At 54.4% G+C, this 16,433-nt stretch overlaps 5 protein-coding genes across 6 annotated transcripts, besides 2 other annotated features; 3 read left to right on the top strand and 2 right to left on the bottom strand.

Moving 5' to 3' along the window:
* Positions 1–1,214: 1,214 nt before the first annotated feature.
* EKO05_0005787 (uncharacterized protein) lies at positions 1,215–2,837 on the top strand (the record flags this gene model as incomplete). The annotated part of the gene is made up of 3 exons (XM_038939648.1): positions 1,215–1,508; positions 1,557–1,628; positions 1,680–2,837. 3 exons carry the CDS (start codon positions 1,215–1,217, stop codon positions 2,835–2,837), a joined length of 1,524 nt encoding a protein of 507 aa, XP_038798805.1.
* Positions 1,250–1,330: a tandem repeat.
* Positions 2,838–3,074: 237 nt separating the features above from the next.
* EKO05_0005786 (Calcium-binding component of the spindle pole body (SPB) half-bridge) lies at positions 3,075–3,788 on the bottom strand (the record flags this gene model as incomplete). The annotated part of the gene is made up of 1 exon (XM_038945834.1): positions 3,075–3,788. One exon carries the CDS (start codon positions 3,786–3,788, stop codon positions 3,075–3,077), a length of 714 nt encoding a protein of 237 aa, XP_038798804.1.
* Positions 3,789–4,942: 1,154 nt separating this feature from the next.
* EKO05_0005785 (uncharacterized protein) lies at positions 4,943–11,572 on the top strand (the record flags this gene model as incomplete). Of its 2 annotated transcripts, XM_038939928.1 has the most annotated exons (6): positions 4,943–5,048; positions 5,171–5,269; positions 5,464–9,140; positions 9,296–9,523; positions 9,570–11,399; positions 11,462–11,572. In XM_038939928.1, 6 exons carry the CDS (start codon positions 4,943–4,945, stop codon positions 11,570–11,572), a joined length of 6,051 nt encoding a protein of 2,016 aa, XP_038798803.1. The 2 variants fall into 2 exon arrangements, with proteins under 2 accessions (XP_038798803.1, XP_059492653.1); XM_059636670.1 differs by having other exon boundaries at positions 9,570–11,572.
* Positions 5,603–5,622: a tandem repeat.
* A 450-nt stretch (positions 11,573–12,022) lies between the features above and the next one.
* EKO05_0005784 ([Histone H3]-dimethyl-L-lysine(36) demethylase) lies at positions 12,023–13,681 on the bottom strand (the record flags this gene model as incomplete). The annotated part of the gene is made up of 1 exon (XM_038945833.1): positions 12,023–13,681. One exon carries the CDS (start codon positions 13,679–13,681, stop codon positions 12,023–12,025), a length of 1,659 nt encoding a protein of 552 aa, XP_038798802.1.
* A 338-nt stretch (positions 13,682–14,019) lies between these two features.
* Positions 14,020–15,101, top strand: EKO05_0005783 (uncharacterized protein; the record flags this gene model as incomplete). The annotated part of the gene is made up of 2 exons (XM_059636669.1): positions 14,020–14,377; positions 14,434–15,101. The coding sequence occupies 2 exons, from the start codon at positions 14,020–14,022 to the stop codon at positions 15,099–15,101; spliced, it is 1,026 nt and encodes a 341-aa protein (XP_059492652.1).
* Between the last annotated feature and the right edge of the window lie 1,332 nt (positions 15,102–16,433).

Here is a 16,433-nt window from a genome sequence, read left to right as displayed (position 1 = left end):
AGCCCAACCATCTCCATGATCAAGAGTTCTTCATCAACTCTAATACGAACCTCATTCCGACCGCGGTCACTGTTCACGGGAAGCTGCATATGGCATCCGATAAGCATGAGGTGCTCTGTAACGAGGAGCCTACAACGCAGTTTGCGAAACCAACGAGACGAAATAGCTGGAATCGAGCGCTCGTGCTTGATACAGAGAGTGGATGCGTCGATATCCATCTGAAAAGTGACATCGATGAGGGTATGTGCATGGAACTCTCCTCAACAGATGTCGAACTGATAAAACCTGGCAGGGGAATATTACAAACTGAAGCTGAAAAAGGGACAAAAGAAAATTTCAATTTACATGGGGCAAGACAAGCAAACTAGACTGAAAACCGAAGATATTGAAGAAAGTGACGTGTTTCTTGCGAGGCTGAACCTTGATCATCTCGGCCTCGCAAACCGTACCCTTCTTCTCTTAGGCTATCTATCAACGTTGTATGTCTCCGCGCCATGGAGTGATGTGGCGTCGCAAATTCCGACTGTGCGTTAGCCACTGTCTGCATTTCGTATCCCTTCGTCAGTTTTCAGCATGGGGAGGTCGCTCCCGCTTTACTCGACAGCTAGGCCCAAGCTGTTACTAGAATGAGTGCTTTGGTGGGGCTGTTTCTTTGCCGGTGGACGCTGGCGTATTAGACGGGTTAACAAGAGTGCAATGATAGACTGGATTGCGCTGTACATGGTCGAGATAGGGTAGAGCTAGGTGGGAGCTAGGTTCAACGATTCACATCCTTTGATGAGTCGAGCTTGTGTTGCAGCTGATGCACAGTCGCAGTTAAGAACTTGTCCTTCTTCTGAATGTTGATGTGACACCCTTTCCCTTGGTGGCAGTACTTTGCACCTTCTACAGACCCCAACACGTGACCATCATTCTGTCATCGTGCGACGAACAACAATTAACCCCTCCGATCGCATCGAATCAGAAGGTGACCTGTTGGTTCTGGTTCTTCGCCGTTGGTGACAGTGGTGGACGAGTCGGTCCGCCCAGATCGGATAGATGTCATCGACTTAGTTCCAACCAATCAAACATGCGAAGACTTGCTTATGGATCCAGCGAACTTGCCAAGACTGAGTTTAGAGATCCGACTACGAACATCCACGCCACGCCTCCAACGACGACGCCGCCCCGCACGCATCAATTGCACGAGTGCACACACACACACCGCGTTCACGATGCTTGCACGACACGCTCCTGCCTCGTCGGCTCTCGCCGCGGCCGCACACCGCGCGCTGCCCGCAGCCACCGCAGCCACACGCCTTTCGACCGCTGCCGCCCCGTCACAGCAGCAGAAGCGCACCCTGGCCACAGTGAACGATGCCGCCCCTAAGAGGACATACGGCGGTCTCAAGGACCAGGACCGCATCTTCCAGAACCTGTATGGCCACCACGGAGCCGACCTGAAGAGCGCGATGAAGTACGGAGACTGGCACAAGACGAAGGAAATCCTCTTGAAGGGCGACGACTGGGTGTGTAAAGCTAGCATAGCTGCATGAAGTAATGCTGACATGATGTAGATCATCTCCGAGGTCAAGGCATCTGGTCTGCGCGGCCGAGGTGGTGCTGGTTTTCCCTCCGGTCTGAAATGGGTATGCAGCGACACTCGCACCGCTTGTTCTGATCAGTACTGACTGGTACAGTCTTTCATGAACGCCAAGGGCTGGGAGAACGACTCTAAACCCCGCTACTTGGTCGTCAACGCTGATGAGGGTGAGCCCGGAACCTGCAAGGACCGCGAGATTATGCGCAAAGATCCCCACAAGCTCATCGAGGGCTGTCTCGTTGCCGGACGTGCCATGAACGCGACCGCTGCCTACATCTATATCCGTGGAGAGTTCTACCACGAGGCCACCGTTCTCGAGCGTGCTATTAACGAGGCATACCAAGCCGGTCTTATCGGCAAGAACGCCTGCGGCTCCGGCTACGACTTCGATGTCTACGTCCATCGTGGAATGGGTGCCTACGTCTGCGGTGAGGAGACCTCTCTCATCGAATCTCTCGAAGGCAAGCCCGGAAAGCCCCGCCTCAAGCCCCCGTTCCCTGCTGCCGTTGGTCTCTTTGGATGCCCTTCGACCGTCGCCAACGTCGAGACTATCGCCGTTGCCCCCACCATCTGCCGACGTGGAGGCAACTGGTTCGCCAGCTTCGGTCGTGAGCGCAACGCCGGAACCAAGCTCTTTGCCATCTCTGGCCACGTCAACCACCCCTGCACTGTTGAAGAAGAGATGTCTATTCCACTCCGTGAACTGATCGACCGTCACTGCGGTGGTGTCAAGGGCGGATGGGACAACCTCCTCGCCATCATTCCCGGTGGTTCCTCGACCCCTCTTCTCCCCAAGCACATTTGCGATGACCAACTCATGGACTTCGATGCGCTCAAGGATGCGCAATCTGGTTTTGGTACTGCTGCCGTCATTGTCATGGACAAGTCGACAGACATTGTCCGCGCCATCACTCGTCTCACCAAGTTCTACCACCACGAATCTTGCGGCCAGTGCACACCTTGCCGTGAGGGATCCAAGTGGACCCACCAGATCATGGACCGCTTCTACAAGGGCCAGGCCCGTGAGCGTGAAATCGACATGCTTCTGGAGCTGACCAAGCAGGTTGAAGGCCACACTATTTGCGCGCTGGGTGAGGCGTTTGCTTGGCCGCTGCAGGGTCTCATCAGGCACTTTAGGCCCGAGCTTGAGGCCAGGATAAAGGACTACGGGTTGAAGAACGGTGGTGAGGCGCTTGCGGGTGGTTGGGCACACGATGCCGGTAAGAAGGGACTGTTGGTGTCGCCCGGACAGTAGAAGATGTCATTCAAGATCAGAGCGAAGAGGAGAGAGTCTTGTACAATGCATGTTCCTTTTGTTTGATCTTTTCTGGTTGGGCGGCTGTATATAGTTCCTGAGCAAATTTGAATTGCAAAACTATCAACGCTTCATCATTGTCCAAACGACGCAGTTTCTTCTGCCTCAATCCTGCAAACACCGAACGCCAGGCTTAAGTCAAAATCAAACCAATGCCAAACCAGCAGGAGTGCAAGCTCACCCAAGACATATTCCTACAAATTCTTCCCTACTAATTGCATTGTCTCCATCCAGATCGAACTCCTCGATCATGGCAACCAGTTCGTCGTTCCCCAGCGTCTCGCCCAGCTCCCTAGCTACACGTTGTAAATCCTGTAGCGTAATTCTCCCCTTGCCGCCCTCATCAAACAACTCAAACGCTCTTAGAATCTCATCCTCAGGATTCCTTGCCAATATGCGCTGCGCCATCAGCGACTGAAACGACTGGAAAGACAAGAGCGGTCGCGCAGGCGGTGCATAACTAGCCTGAGCTGCCGCCCTCGCACTATCCCTCGCGGGCGCTTTCCCCGACTGGTGGGCAGCACTCGTGGATCCATGCTGCTGCAATATCCCTAGGATCTCCTGCTTTGGTAGATCGAAGCCCAGCGCCTTCATTGCGACCTTGAGCTCGTGGTAGTCGATGTATCCGTCCTTATCCAGATCGAAGAGATTGAATGCTTCGCTGATTTCTTCGCGCTGCTCTTCGGATAGCGAGGCGAGGGCTTGTGCGTCCATTGCATCTGAGGCGAGGCGCGATTCGCGCGCGAGCCGTTCGCGCTCGAGGCGCTCGCTTTCTAGTCTTTGAGCGTTCTTGGGCGCTGAGGGGAACGCGGGGGTTGAGAAGGTGGGTGCACTGGGGCCCGGGGCAGGACGGTTGAGACCGTAACGGGGCTGGTTGGAGGGGGCTGCCATGGGCGTTGCTGGATTATGATTATGGTGTTGAGGTTTTCGACGTAAGGTAGCCGGTGGTCGAGGGTTGTGCCCAAGAATAGAGAAGGTAATGTTGCTGACAACAGAGCAAACGAGACTATGCGCGGCACTCTGAGGTCTTTCGTTGGTATTGGTGTGATGTATGCGACGCTAAAGGTAACAGTCTGTTGTTGGTGACTTCTTTGTTTGGTGTCGCGGTCCAGGATTGGGTCGACGCGACGACGTGAAAGCCTAGCGCGTTCACGAAGGTGGGGCTAGCTTCAAGTGGCTGGTTGATTGACTTCGAATACGGACCTGCGCGGCTGAACAACAACTCTATAATTTGGGACAGGAATATGGGTTCGGTAATGCGGCTGTTGGCACTGCTTCGATCCAGCAAGAGTCGGAGCTTAAAGTGTCCGTACCAAGCTCCACCGTGAGAAGGACGCCAAAGTCAACAGGGTCCTTCTTACAAGCACTGGATAGACAGTCACTCCAAATCGCATAGAAACGCTCCACGAAAAGCAAGACATTGTATCAAGCTGAGCCAAACGGGTCTTTCTCGCGTCTGAAACCTCTACATTCGGGGCGAAGCAACTCATGCTGGACAAGGCAGCTCCAAGTCCTCAGGCAGCAGCAGGTAGCAGTAGGAACCCGTCAGGCAGCATATAGGCATCGCCAAGCAGTCCACAAGAAGTAGCCTGCAATATAAATCGCCCACTGCTTGTGACTCTGTCATCACTCATCCGTTTCACACTTCAACAGCAACTTTTGCCGTGGTGAAGCTGCTGAACTGCACGTGACTGTATTTTAGCGCGAACCAGGTCTTGGACAAGAGACAGCATTGCTGGGCACTGCTACTATTAAATCGCATATTTTGCCCTTTTCCCTTTCCAATAATCATTTGCTCGACCAGTCTGCTCCGTTCTTCGAGCTCATTTCACTCTTTTCGTTCGCTACTGCGGACACGCCGCGACAGCTCGATTCCTTGGCGCGTTTTCGTGCAGCTCTGCTCCAAGCTGTGCCAGGGTTGCATCGACCTCACCCATTCCGCACCCTCGATTCTTTCAACTCCATCCGCGCCCGCGCGACCGCACACCGCGCACCGTTAGTCGAGCAGACATCAACGCGCCCGCGACGCCTCGCACACGGCCAACATGTCATTCGGTGGCGGCGGCGGCTTTGGTGGCTTCGGCTCCAACAACAATAACCAGTCGACGGGCTTTGGTTTCGGTGCGAACAACAACAACGCCACCGGCGGTGGTAAGTGCTTTTCTCTTGATTTCTAGGCGGCCGCTTCTCGCGGATACATCAGCAACGCGCGCCAATGCGACGCGTGCCGAGGGCTTCTCGTGGAATCCTGTCTAACTCGTCCTTCGCCTCAGGCTTTGGCTCGAACACCGGCAACGCATTCGGCTCGAACAATAACCCCACTGGCAGCAGCATGTTCGGCGGTAACACAACGAGCACATTTGGCAGCGGAGGTATGTGGATTGCTTTGCGCGTTGCGGTCGTGTCTACGTTTTGGCTTTCTGTGTTGCTGCTTCTGCTGTCGTGAAACGGGTGCGCCACGCGTGCTCCAATCGTTTTCTGGGCTGTTCTTGGGATACGTGGGATCATGCATGTCGAAAATGCTTTGTTGGTTTCGACAGGATTTATGCTGACATCCTCTGCACAGGCGGCTTTGGTGCGAACAACAGTAACAACACCACTTCGGCATTCGGCTCGAAACCGTTCGGTAGCGCAACAACGGGCGGCGGACTTTTTGGTGGCGGCGGCGCATCGACGGGAGGTTCGACATTCGGTGGGTTTGGAGCCAACAACAACAACAACAACACATCTTCTGGATTTGGCGGCGGTGCAAGCACTGGCACGAGCCTGTTTGGAGGTGCAAGCAAGCCTGCTTTCGGCGGCGGCGCAACAACTAACACCGGTGGCGGTTTGTTCGGCGGTGGAAGCACTGGTGGGTTCGGCGCCAACAACACCGCTGGAGGCTTTGGCAGCGGTGCGACTGGCGGTTTCGGCGCAGCAGCGACCAATGCGCCTAACAATGGTACCGCAAGCACACCGTTCCAGGCCCACACCGAGAAGGACGGCACATCCGCGACGCAGCACTACCAGACCATCACCTTCCAGCAGCCATACACAAACTACTCTCTCGAGGAGCTGAGGCTCGCAGACTACAATCAGGGGCGTCGATACGGTAACCAGAATGGTCAGGGCGGTGCGTTCGGTCAGAGCTCCACGTTTGGCGGTTTCGGTGCTAATAACAACACCACTGCCACATCTGGCTTTGGCGCCAACAACACGAACACCGGCGGTGGTTTGTTCGGTGGCAGCAGCACAACAAACACCACTGGAGGATTCGGTCAGGCTACAGGAGGTTTCGGCGCGAACAACAACGCCAACAACAACGCTGGTGGAGGGCTCTTTGGAGCGGCGAAGCCAGCAACTGGCGGTCTGTTCGGAGCATCGACCACAGCCAGTACGGGTACCACGGGCGGTGGCCTCTTCGGAGGAGGAGGCTCGACTACCAACACAACTGGAGGGTTCGGGACTGGTGGTGGCTTCGGTGCAGCCAACACCAATAACACAGGAGGTGGTCTCTTCGGCGGCGCCAACAGCAACGCGGCGAAGCCTGCTTTCGGTGCAGGGGCAACGAACACCTCAACTGGTTTTGGCGGCTCGACGAACACCGGCTTCGGGCAATCGAACACTGGTGGAGGGCTTTTCGGACAAAACAATCAAGCCAGCGCTGCACCTGCTTTCGGTGGTGCTTCGACGACAGCTAATGCAGGCGGCGGACTGTTCAGCAACCCGGGTAGCGCATTTGGACAGAACAACACCACTCAGCCACCAGCATCTGGAGGACTCTTTGGTGGTGGTGGCTTCGGACAAAACAACAACCAGGCCAAGCCCGCAACAGGTGGTCTCTTTGGAGGAGGAGCTACAACGAACAACACCGGCGGTGGTCTGTTCGGCGGCGGCGCCTCCCAACCAGCTCCAGCATCCGGAGGCCTTTTCGGAGGCTCTACAACAAACAACAACGCTGGAGGAGGACTCTTTGGAGGCGCCAAGCCTGCTGCCACAGGTGGCGGTCTCTTTGGAGGCGGCGGTAACACTGCCAACACTGGAGCTGCTACTGGAGGCGGTTTGTTCGGCAACCTTGGGGGACAGAACAACCAGACCAGCGCCGGACAAAGCCTTTTTGGTGGTCAGAGCAATCAACAGAAGCCAGGCGGTCTCTTTGGCAGCTCTACAACGAACAACAATGCTGGAGGCTCTCTCTTTGGAGGTATGGGCCAGACCAACCAGCAGCAGAACAACATGGGTGGCTCCCTCTTCGGTGGTAGTCAGAACCAACCACAGCAGAACCAGCAGCAGAATGGCAACAGCCTATTTGGTGCATCAGGGAGCTCTCTGCTCAACACTTCTCTGAACACCAACCCCTACGGAAACGATGCCTTGTTCGCAGGTCTTGCTACTCCGACTCAGAGCCCTGGTCCGATTGCTACGCCTCTGTCCAGCAGTCAGAAGAACAAGAAGAGCGCCATCCTTCCTCAGCACAAGCTAAACCCTGCTGCATCCACACGTCTGCTCACTCCTCAAGCCAAGCGTACTGGTGGCTATGGTTTCAGTTATTCCACTTACGGCAGCCCAGCTAGCGGTCAGGCCACTCCCAACCTCGGTGGTAGTCTTTTCGCTGGAGGCAGTCTTTCTCGCTCGCTCGGTAGTAGAAGTACTTCTGTGAGCAATCTGCGCAACAGCTTCACCCCTGAGACCAGCATCTTGGCCCCAGGTGCTTTCTCTACGACCGGACGCTCTTTCGGCAACGGTAGCCTCAAGAAGCTAAACGTGAACCGCTCACTCAACACACGTATCCCGCTCTTCGAGGAGCCGTCAAACCATAAGCGCGTCAGCTTTGCTGGTGGTGATGGTGACACTCTGAACGGCAACACGAACGGAGAGACCGCGTTAGTGGTACGAAGGGAGGACGACGAGGCATCGTCTAGATCTGTCAATGGCGACGGTAGCCCTGAGCCTTCTCGTCCCGCCATGCAGCAAGTCAACGGCAATGAGCTTGCGCGAGTTCCAGAGGATCCTGCACTCACAACGAAATCGTCATCGTTGGCCAATGTCCAGCCTGGAGAAGATCCTGAACCTGGAAACTATTGGTCTCAACCGTCTTTGGAGCAGCTGAAGAAGATGAGCAAGCAAGAGCTCAAGAGCGTGCGCAACTTTGTTGTCGGCCGCCACAACATTGGGCAGATCGAGTTTCACCAGGGTGCACCAGTCGATCTCTCTGAGACTGAACTCTCCAAGCTCTTTGGCGATATCGTGCAGCTCAACCACCGCAACGCCACTGTCTACGGAGAGAACTGCACATGCTTGCCGAAGCCACCGATGGGAACCGCACTGAACCACCCGTCCCGCGTCATTCTTCTCAACTCGTGGCCTCGAAACAAGGCTGGCAAGAAGGACGTGAAGCATCTGGAGCGCCTGAAGCGCGTCGCCGGTACTACATTCGAGAGCTACAATGCTGCAAACGGTGGCTGGATCTTCACTGTCCCTCACTTCTCGTCTTACGGTCTTGACTACGAGAATGATTACAGTGACGACGAGGATGATGAGTCGAGTGTGCTCAGCCCCGTGCCAGATACTCCCGCGCAGACACTGCTCAACACCAGCCAGATGACTAGCACACCCCAACAGGACTCCCTTGTGAGCCCAGACGAGTCTAGCCCCGATGACACTTTCGACTTCAAGCGTGGCATGCGTGCACGCGCGAGCGTTCCTGGCGGGTTCGGCGACGAAGCTGTCTACGAGGAGTACGAGGATGACGATGCCTCTCGTGACGAGTCTTTTTTAGGGGACCGCTCCGTGGGTTCGCTTGATGGCCAGCAAGAAGCTGACTACTATGAGAGCGAATCCGAATTGGACCAGGACCAGAGCATGGCGGATTCTGTGTCCGGATCTCTTCGTACCACGGAGCAAGCAGCCGCTGCAGAGTCAGATCCTTTCAGGAGCACACTCAAGGCACCAAAGTCGATCCTGAAGGCTAGTCAGGTCTTCAAGCCAGGCTTTGGTACACCTTCGAAATCCCATGCCGTCTTTGATGACGACTGGGCGAATCAGCTTCAACGCACCATCAGCCCAAGGAAGCAAGATAGAACTGTCCTGCGCGAGAGCCAGGGTCATGCCCTCCTTCATGAGCACGAGAGGAGCCCTACTCTTGCAGCACAGTCGATCAATGCCCGACCTTTTGCGACACACATGGATTTGATGAACTCTCTCTTTGGCGAGACGGAGAACCACCGAGAGTCGCTCTCAAAGCGACAAGGACATGGCATCGAGGTTTGACTTCCCCAACTTTCTAGCGTATTGTTTTTTCTTTTTTTGCAATCCGGCGTGGATTGTCATGATGACATCCTCGCCTGAATTGACACCTCGGCCACTGTATGTAGTTGTAAATTGAGATGGGACAAGATTGCTGAAACTCTTGTCTCTAGTTACCATATTCGAAACGACCCAAGTCCTCCTACGATCTCGACCAGATGACCGACGCCGACAAAGACTTCCACTACTGCAGCAAGCCACACTTCAGCGAAACCGGTGTTTTGATTTACGGCAACAAAGGCTCTGCGAATCTTGAAAGTGGCGTGTTTTCTACTGCTCAAGAGCCACTTGTTGGTGCGACAAAGGATACTCGCTTTGTGCAAATGCCGAGCTTTGATGATGTGAGTGCTCAAGATGTGTGCGTGTACGGGAAACTGACCTTGGCAGGCCGCCCCTGAGACGTTGAGCCTCCAGAAGCAGCACACCAAGATTTCTACTGCTGGTGGTGTCCCATTCGCGACACTCCTGACTGATCCTGCCCCCGTGGAGTTCTCTGACGTGGCCAAGGCTGTTGCCATTGATACTGCGGCAGGCACACATGAACAGCATGCGTGGCAGCTACTCTCGCTTCTCTTCGACGATCCTGATCAAGTACCGGCTGATGTCGAGCCTGAGCACAAAGAGCGTTTCAGGAAGGAAAGACTGTCCGAATTCTGGAAGACATTAGTCTTTGGTGATGCACAGAAGCACGCGCAGGAAGCTGCGACGCATGAGGAGCGTGCGATCGCACAGCTAAGCTGCAACAACATTGCAGAAGCTTGCCATGCTCTGCTTGAAGGTCTGGATCTACGCCTTGCTACTATGGTCGCACAAATCGGCGGTGATGCGAACATGCGCCAAACCGTGCTTACACAGATCGAGGAGTGGCGGCGCCTAGACATGCTGGCCGAGATGGAAGATACACATCGCGCTCTGTACGAGTTGCTCTCTGGTAATTGCGCACAGGCCGATGGCAAGCTTGGAGCTGGCCGAGAGAATAAAGCTGTCACGTTCAACATCTCAAGCAGATTCGCCCTCGATTGGCGACGCGCTTTTGGCCTTCGCCTTTGGTACGGCACCTTGATTGACGAGCCTATCGAGTTAGCTGTAGCCCAGTTCGCAGATGCTATCAGAGACGGTGTCGAAGATGTTAAGCCAGTCCCCTGGTTTGTCCGGGATAGCGCTGACATGGGCTGGACTGATCCGGACGCGACCAACCGCGAAGATCTCCTATGGGGCATTTTGAAGCTATACGCGGCTTCCAAGCTAGACATTCCAGCGAACGTCGAAGATGTTCTGGCTCCAGAGAATGTATCTGGTCATCCTCTCAACGCACGACTGTCATTCCAGCTCTTCCAGCTCTTCTACTCCCGTCATGAGGACTCCAAAGAAGCAGAAGAACGCAAAATTGGCATGCCGACCTTCCGCGGTGACGAAGAGGGTGACTTCCGTCGATCTTTCATGTCATCGACTGCCACTGTCACCAACAAGGACACACAAGGGACTAACCCCCTTGTTGAACTTGGAGACCACATTGCCCTCTTGTACGCTGCCTCGCTGCACACTAAACAGCACTGGACTACAGCCATTTGGGTCTACACGCATCTATCATCTGTGGCAATGCGCGAGCACTATATCCGGTCGCTGGTCAACCAGTTCGCAAAATTCATCACGCTTGCGGACACAGACTCTACGTATGCTTATCTCACCAACGACCTGCATGTCCCAGCAACTTGGCTTCACGCTGCGGCTGCGCTGCAAGCCAAGACCGAAGGCGATGCTGTCCGGGAAGCAACACACCTTATCAAAGCTGATGAGCTGGAGGAGGCTCACGAGGTTCTTTGTCGCAAAGTCGGCCCTGATGCCATCATCTCACGCGACTACGAGCCATTGCGCGAACTCATGATCGGTTTCGTACCCGAGGAAGTTGACGGTTCGACCAACGATAACCCATCCTTCACTTCTTCGAACCAAGGTCGTCATCACGAACGTGTATCTGGCTGGGCACAAGGTGGTCAGATTTACTACGACTATATGGAGCTCCTTGACTTTACGGGCCGCCGCTCGACCTATCGTGTGGATGAAGAACTGGAACAAGAGATCCAGCATCTGCTCGCTAAGCTACAAAAAGCTCTCGAAATTGCTGCACGGGATCGCCTCGAATCCTGTGGTCTCGAAGAACGCGTCGCACTGATGGAGATTGCTGCCACCGTCGCTAATCTGATTGCGAAGAACAAGGTACCCCCCCCCCCCAACGTACCAACGTACACATTCACGCACAATGGCTAAAGCTCATACAGACCGCAAATCGCTCGCAAATCCTCAAGCTCCCACTGACCGAAGATCTCTGGCTCAAGCACTCGTGCGACCTGAGCATAAGCTACTACCGCAATCTTATGGCAAGTAGATAGACTTGGTTTACTATTGTCGGGAAATTTGTGGCAGGACCAGTATGAGTACTCCGATTCTTTGCTTTTTTGAAAGTTGCCACGGGGATGATGAAGAGAGGCCGCATAAAGCGCAGCATAAAGCAAAGTTTTTCGAGTAATTGGTAAAAGTGATATGAAGGACGGAGCACCTGTATAGTAGGGAACTGTACAGCAAACGAAAGTTCATTTTAGCAAACACGGTTCTTGGTGTGCGATGCGATGTTTCGCTGAATCGCTGTGACATGTCGAGTAACAAGGTTCAGACCTGTTCTCTGCCAGGCAGGGGGGGGGGGGTTGCATGATATCAAAGGTGTAATGGAGCATCGTCGATCTTGAGCTTGACGCACCTCAACAGCCAATGTTGGTTCAAATATCGGTATATGATTACTAAACATGGTACATCCGCCGTTGCGGTAGTCGTACAATAAGCATCTAATCGTCCAGCAGGTCCATAACTATCTGCGGTATCGCCTCCACGCCATGGGCGTTGATGGCACTGATAGGGATCGAGGAAACATCTCGCTTCCACGCGTTCTCACGCCCACTAGGATGAGGCTGCGCGCCGCTCTTCACGTCGTCGAGGTACTGCTGCAGCGTTTCGTAGTTTGCCTGCGTGCCGTCTAGGTCCGCCTTTGTGGCGACGACGAACCACGGCTTCGCGGAGATGGGCTCCGAGGCTACGAAAGGCAGGGGCTCGAGTGAGCGGTCCAGGTCGGGTGTGTCGAGCGTATCGAAGGAGGAGGCATGATCGACGCTGTTGGCTGGCCGGTACATGACCATTCTACGCTCCGTCTCGGCGTTGAGTTCCTTGCCGCGCAGGGTTTCGTACTCGGATACTTCGCGCCAGAGGAGCTTGAGCGCTTTGATGGCATCACCGGCGTTCAGGTCGATGACAAAGGCGAGGACGGCGGCGCGCTCCACGTGGCGTAAAAAGCCGAGACCAAGGCCTTTGTCGAGATGCGCGTCTTCAATGAGTCCGGGGACGTCGGCAATGGTGAAGCTCTCGCGGAGCTCGCCGTGCTTGTTGCGCTTCACGACTAAAGGACGACCTTTGTGGTTGTCGAGAACAACAGTGCCGACATTGGGTTGAAGCGTGGTGAAGGCCCAGTTTCCGACTCGGGCGCGGCTGTTGCTTAAAGCTCGAAGGAGGGTGCTCTTTCCGGCATTTGGCAGTCCAACAAGACCCAGATCTGCAAGGATCTTCAGTTCGAGTTGGACTGAGATCTTGAGGCCTTCCTCTCCTCTTGTCGCCATCTTAGGCCTGTTGTTGAAGGGTGTCATGAAGTTGGGGTTTCCGAGACCGCCCATGGCACCGGCTGCAAGCAGCATCGGCGTCTCCATGTGCTTGTCGAGGTCAAGCCAAATGGGCGACTGTGGTTCGAGGGCGGCGAGATGTGATCTTCGAGGCTTTGGCAGTTGAGGGAACTTCATCCTGTTGAGCTCCGTGGGTACTGTGCCGGGATAGACCAGCCATTTGTCCTTCTTGAAGCCGCCTTGCTCCTCCTCTGCTTCGCCATCTGCTTCCGCCCGTTCGCGCTGCATTTCTGCCTTCTCTGCCTCTTCAAGGAGCAGCTCGATGGGGTCGTGTCGTTGAATTTCGCGTACAATGGTTCCTATGGGCACCTTGATGAGGACATCTGCACCTCTTTCGCCACCCTTCACTTTGCCCTGACCGTTGCGCCCTCTGCCCGCCTTGATGAGACGTCTCCTGGCAAGCTTGTGCAGCGAAGTTTCACCGCGCACGGCCTGGATGTATACGTTCCCTCCGCTCCCTCCATCGCCGCCGTTGGCTGGGCCCTCCGGCGTGTACATCTCACGCAGAAACGATACGCAGCCATGCCCACCGGCGCCAGCTTCGAGCGTGAGAATGCATCGGTCGGCGAACGGTGTCAAAGAGTAGTCATCCGGGGTGGGGTCGAGCCGTGAAGAATCTGAGGGTCCGGTGGCTGTAGAACTACATCGCGCCTGTAGCGGAAATCGCCTGTGCAGCGGACATCTGCGTGAGACAGTGATAAAGGATGACTCAGCGAATGCTGGGTAGAGGAACGGTGTGAGCGTTCCACCCAGGAAGCTCGGTCGAATAGAAGGCATATGTCACTCGTGTGTGGCCGCGTGATTGGAGAAGGAACCCGTGCAGTGGTCGCGATGGCTTCAGTTTTCGCGCAGCCAATCAACGCGTCTCAACCTCCGCACCGCCTGTGACACGCACGTGTAGATCGGACTGAACGTTCCTGACATCATTCTGTCACTTCGAACATCTTCCCTGCTACAGTCGGTTTCAGGCCGTTTCCCCGAAGTTCTCAAACCAATGAATCCTGCGTAGTGCTTACCCACTGGACAGCTTACCCCAATCCGTCATTTCTGTCTTCGCAGATACCCTGAATAGCTGACGACCGATCTTTGGAACTCTCCGGCCTTGTACCGTCGACATGTTTCGCTGCCTCGCTTTGGTCGCCACCTGCATCGGCCTGCACTTCCTTAGTCCTGCCTCATCGGTATCTCCACACGGCTCGTCTCTGGGTATCCAGCAAGCGACACTCCTCCAGCTCCTCAAGTGGGGCTTAGGCGCTTGGGCAGCTGTCGAATTTAACGCGGCGTTGAACAGCTGGGCTGAGAACAGATGGAAATGGAGCGTTGACAAAAGCGATTGGAACTGGCCAAGTGAGCTGGCAGTCGTCACCGGCGGTTCGGCCGGCATTGGAGCCTGCGTTGTGAAGAAGCTTGTTTCTCACGGCATCAAGGTCGCCGTCTTGGACATTGGGCCATTGTCGAGCCAGTTTACTGATGGTGAGCGATCGCCAACATACCACGTGATGAGAGTCCCAAAGCTGATGTCCCAGCAGCTGAGCGAGAGCTCATTCGATATTATCGGTGCGATGTCACTTCTCGAGATTCAATTCAGAGCGCAGCGCAAGGTATCCGCTCTGACTTAGGCTCACCCTCAATTCTGATCAATAATGCCGGCATCGGCAATGCATACACAATCCTCGACATCCCTACAGAAGCCTTGAGGAACATGTTCGACATCAACCTGATAAGTCAATGGAGCACTATACAAGAGTTCCTACCGGATATGATTGCCAAAAAGAAAGGCCACATCATGAGTGTCGCGAGCTTAGCCTCTTTCGTGGCTCTTGCAGGAGCGGTCGACTACAGCGCTACGAAGGCAGCCCTCCTCGCTCTCCACGAAGGCCTGACACAGGAACTGAAGCATCGATACAAGTGCCCACAGATCAGGACAACTATCGTACATCCAGGCTGGACAAAGTCGGCAATAACTTCACACGAGGCGATAAAAGCTGGCTTGAAGCGGGTTGGCGCCAGTTTACTGGAGCCCGAGGATGTCGCTGATGCCATGGTCAAACAGATCATCGCTGCGAAGAGCGGACAGATTGTCTTGGGTCCCCGAATCTCACCCAAGATACGCGCTTTTCCCATATGGCTGCAGGAGATTGTCAGAGATAGCCAAGCCAACGTGGTTTCTGGGAGCGGATCAACTGCAACGGAGTAAACGCCTGCGGTGGGCTGTGGACGAGTGAAAACGTATAGGAACCGGAACATAAAAGGTTGGAGGCGGGAAGATGATGTTGTTAGTAGGCGACAAGCGTAAGCAACACCTCGAAGCCGTTTCGAGATGCGAACGCCGTCTGCTCCATTCTGATGAGCAAGTCCTGCGACTGTTCAGCGCTTAACGTGGGCTGTCAGCAGCAACATAGATTGCGATGGCTCGGCTGGCGTACCACGAACATAACCACCTTCAATCATACGTACGGACTCACATCGTTGATTGCCGGCACGTTGCCAAGTCAATAAAAATTACAAGTGTATTGCGCCAACCAAGCTCTGCATGCTAAAGTTAGCTGACTGGTAGATATTCTCGGACTATCATGACAGCTAAGCCTCGAAATCAGACAGGGACCTTGCAGGTTCACTAAGCTGGAATTGGCCCGATACGGCCTACCATCAACAGAACACCGTCGGTGTTCGCACTTGAGGTGCAAAGTCATAAGTGCTCAATGCCGTACTAACTGTTGTACACTTCCTGGGACTGTAGGTTCGCTTTACTGCCAATACATCAAATCACTGTTCTCTGAATTGCGACCATGCGATGTGGTTCAAGATAGTCTTGCTCAGCTACTGCGCCGCATCATTAGCGGTGACTATTGTCACAGCATCTATCACCAACGGTTTGTTGAGCCCGAAAGCCGTGCTGCGCAGTTCAAGATATGCTAGATTCTAATTGAGAATAGATGCTACTGTGCCTAGGAGACAGCACAAAGTCGAAAGAACAATATTTACTTCTGTAGAGCGACCCCAACAGTCCTTCAAGAATGTGACAAGCTCTTCGGAACTTATCAAGTCAACTTCCAGCCTTGGAGTAACATCTAGTGCTCTTACGCCTTCGCTATCGCAATCGACAATTTTCAACACACCATCAATAGTAATAACCCCTGTGACGACCTCCTCGTCCACTCCCACGTCAGTCAAAACAGACCAGAGCTCACTTCTCGAAAGATCGAGTAGTGACAATGGGGAATTGTCTTATTCCTCAACACTGCTTGAAACCGAGAGCGGTAGGACTTTCTCAGCTAGCTCGACAGCAGGTCAACAGTCATCTGAGACTTCAGCCACATCACATTTCAGTTCGTCGCAACTTGCGACATCCAAACAGGCGACATCATCTACTAAAGTTGGCACCACATTATCCATTAGCTCATTCACCCACGATGGACCGTTATTTTCGAGCACCTTGGAGAGCTCTTCAAATGTTCCCAAATCGGCGTCGAATCAGACACCCACCACATCAGTTCAAGCTCCGTCTTCCACCTTGACATCAGCGACA

Source organism: Ascochyta rabiei, chromosome 9, assembly GCF_004011695.2.
Source record: "Ascochyta rabiei chromosome 9, complete sequence".
Classification (NCBI taxonomy): domain Eukaryota; kingdom Fungi; phylum Ascomycota; class Dothideomycetes; order Pleosporales; family Didymellaceae; genus Ascochyta; species Ascochyta rabiei.
Note: the sequence above shows the minus strand (reverse complement) of the source record. Positions and strands in the feature narration are given on the sequence as shown.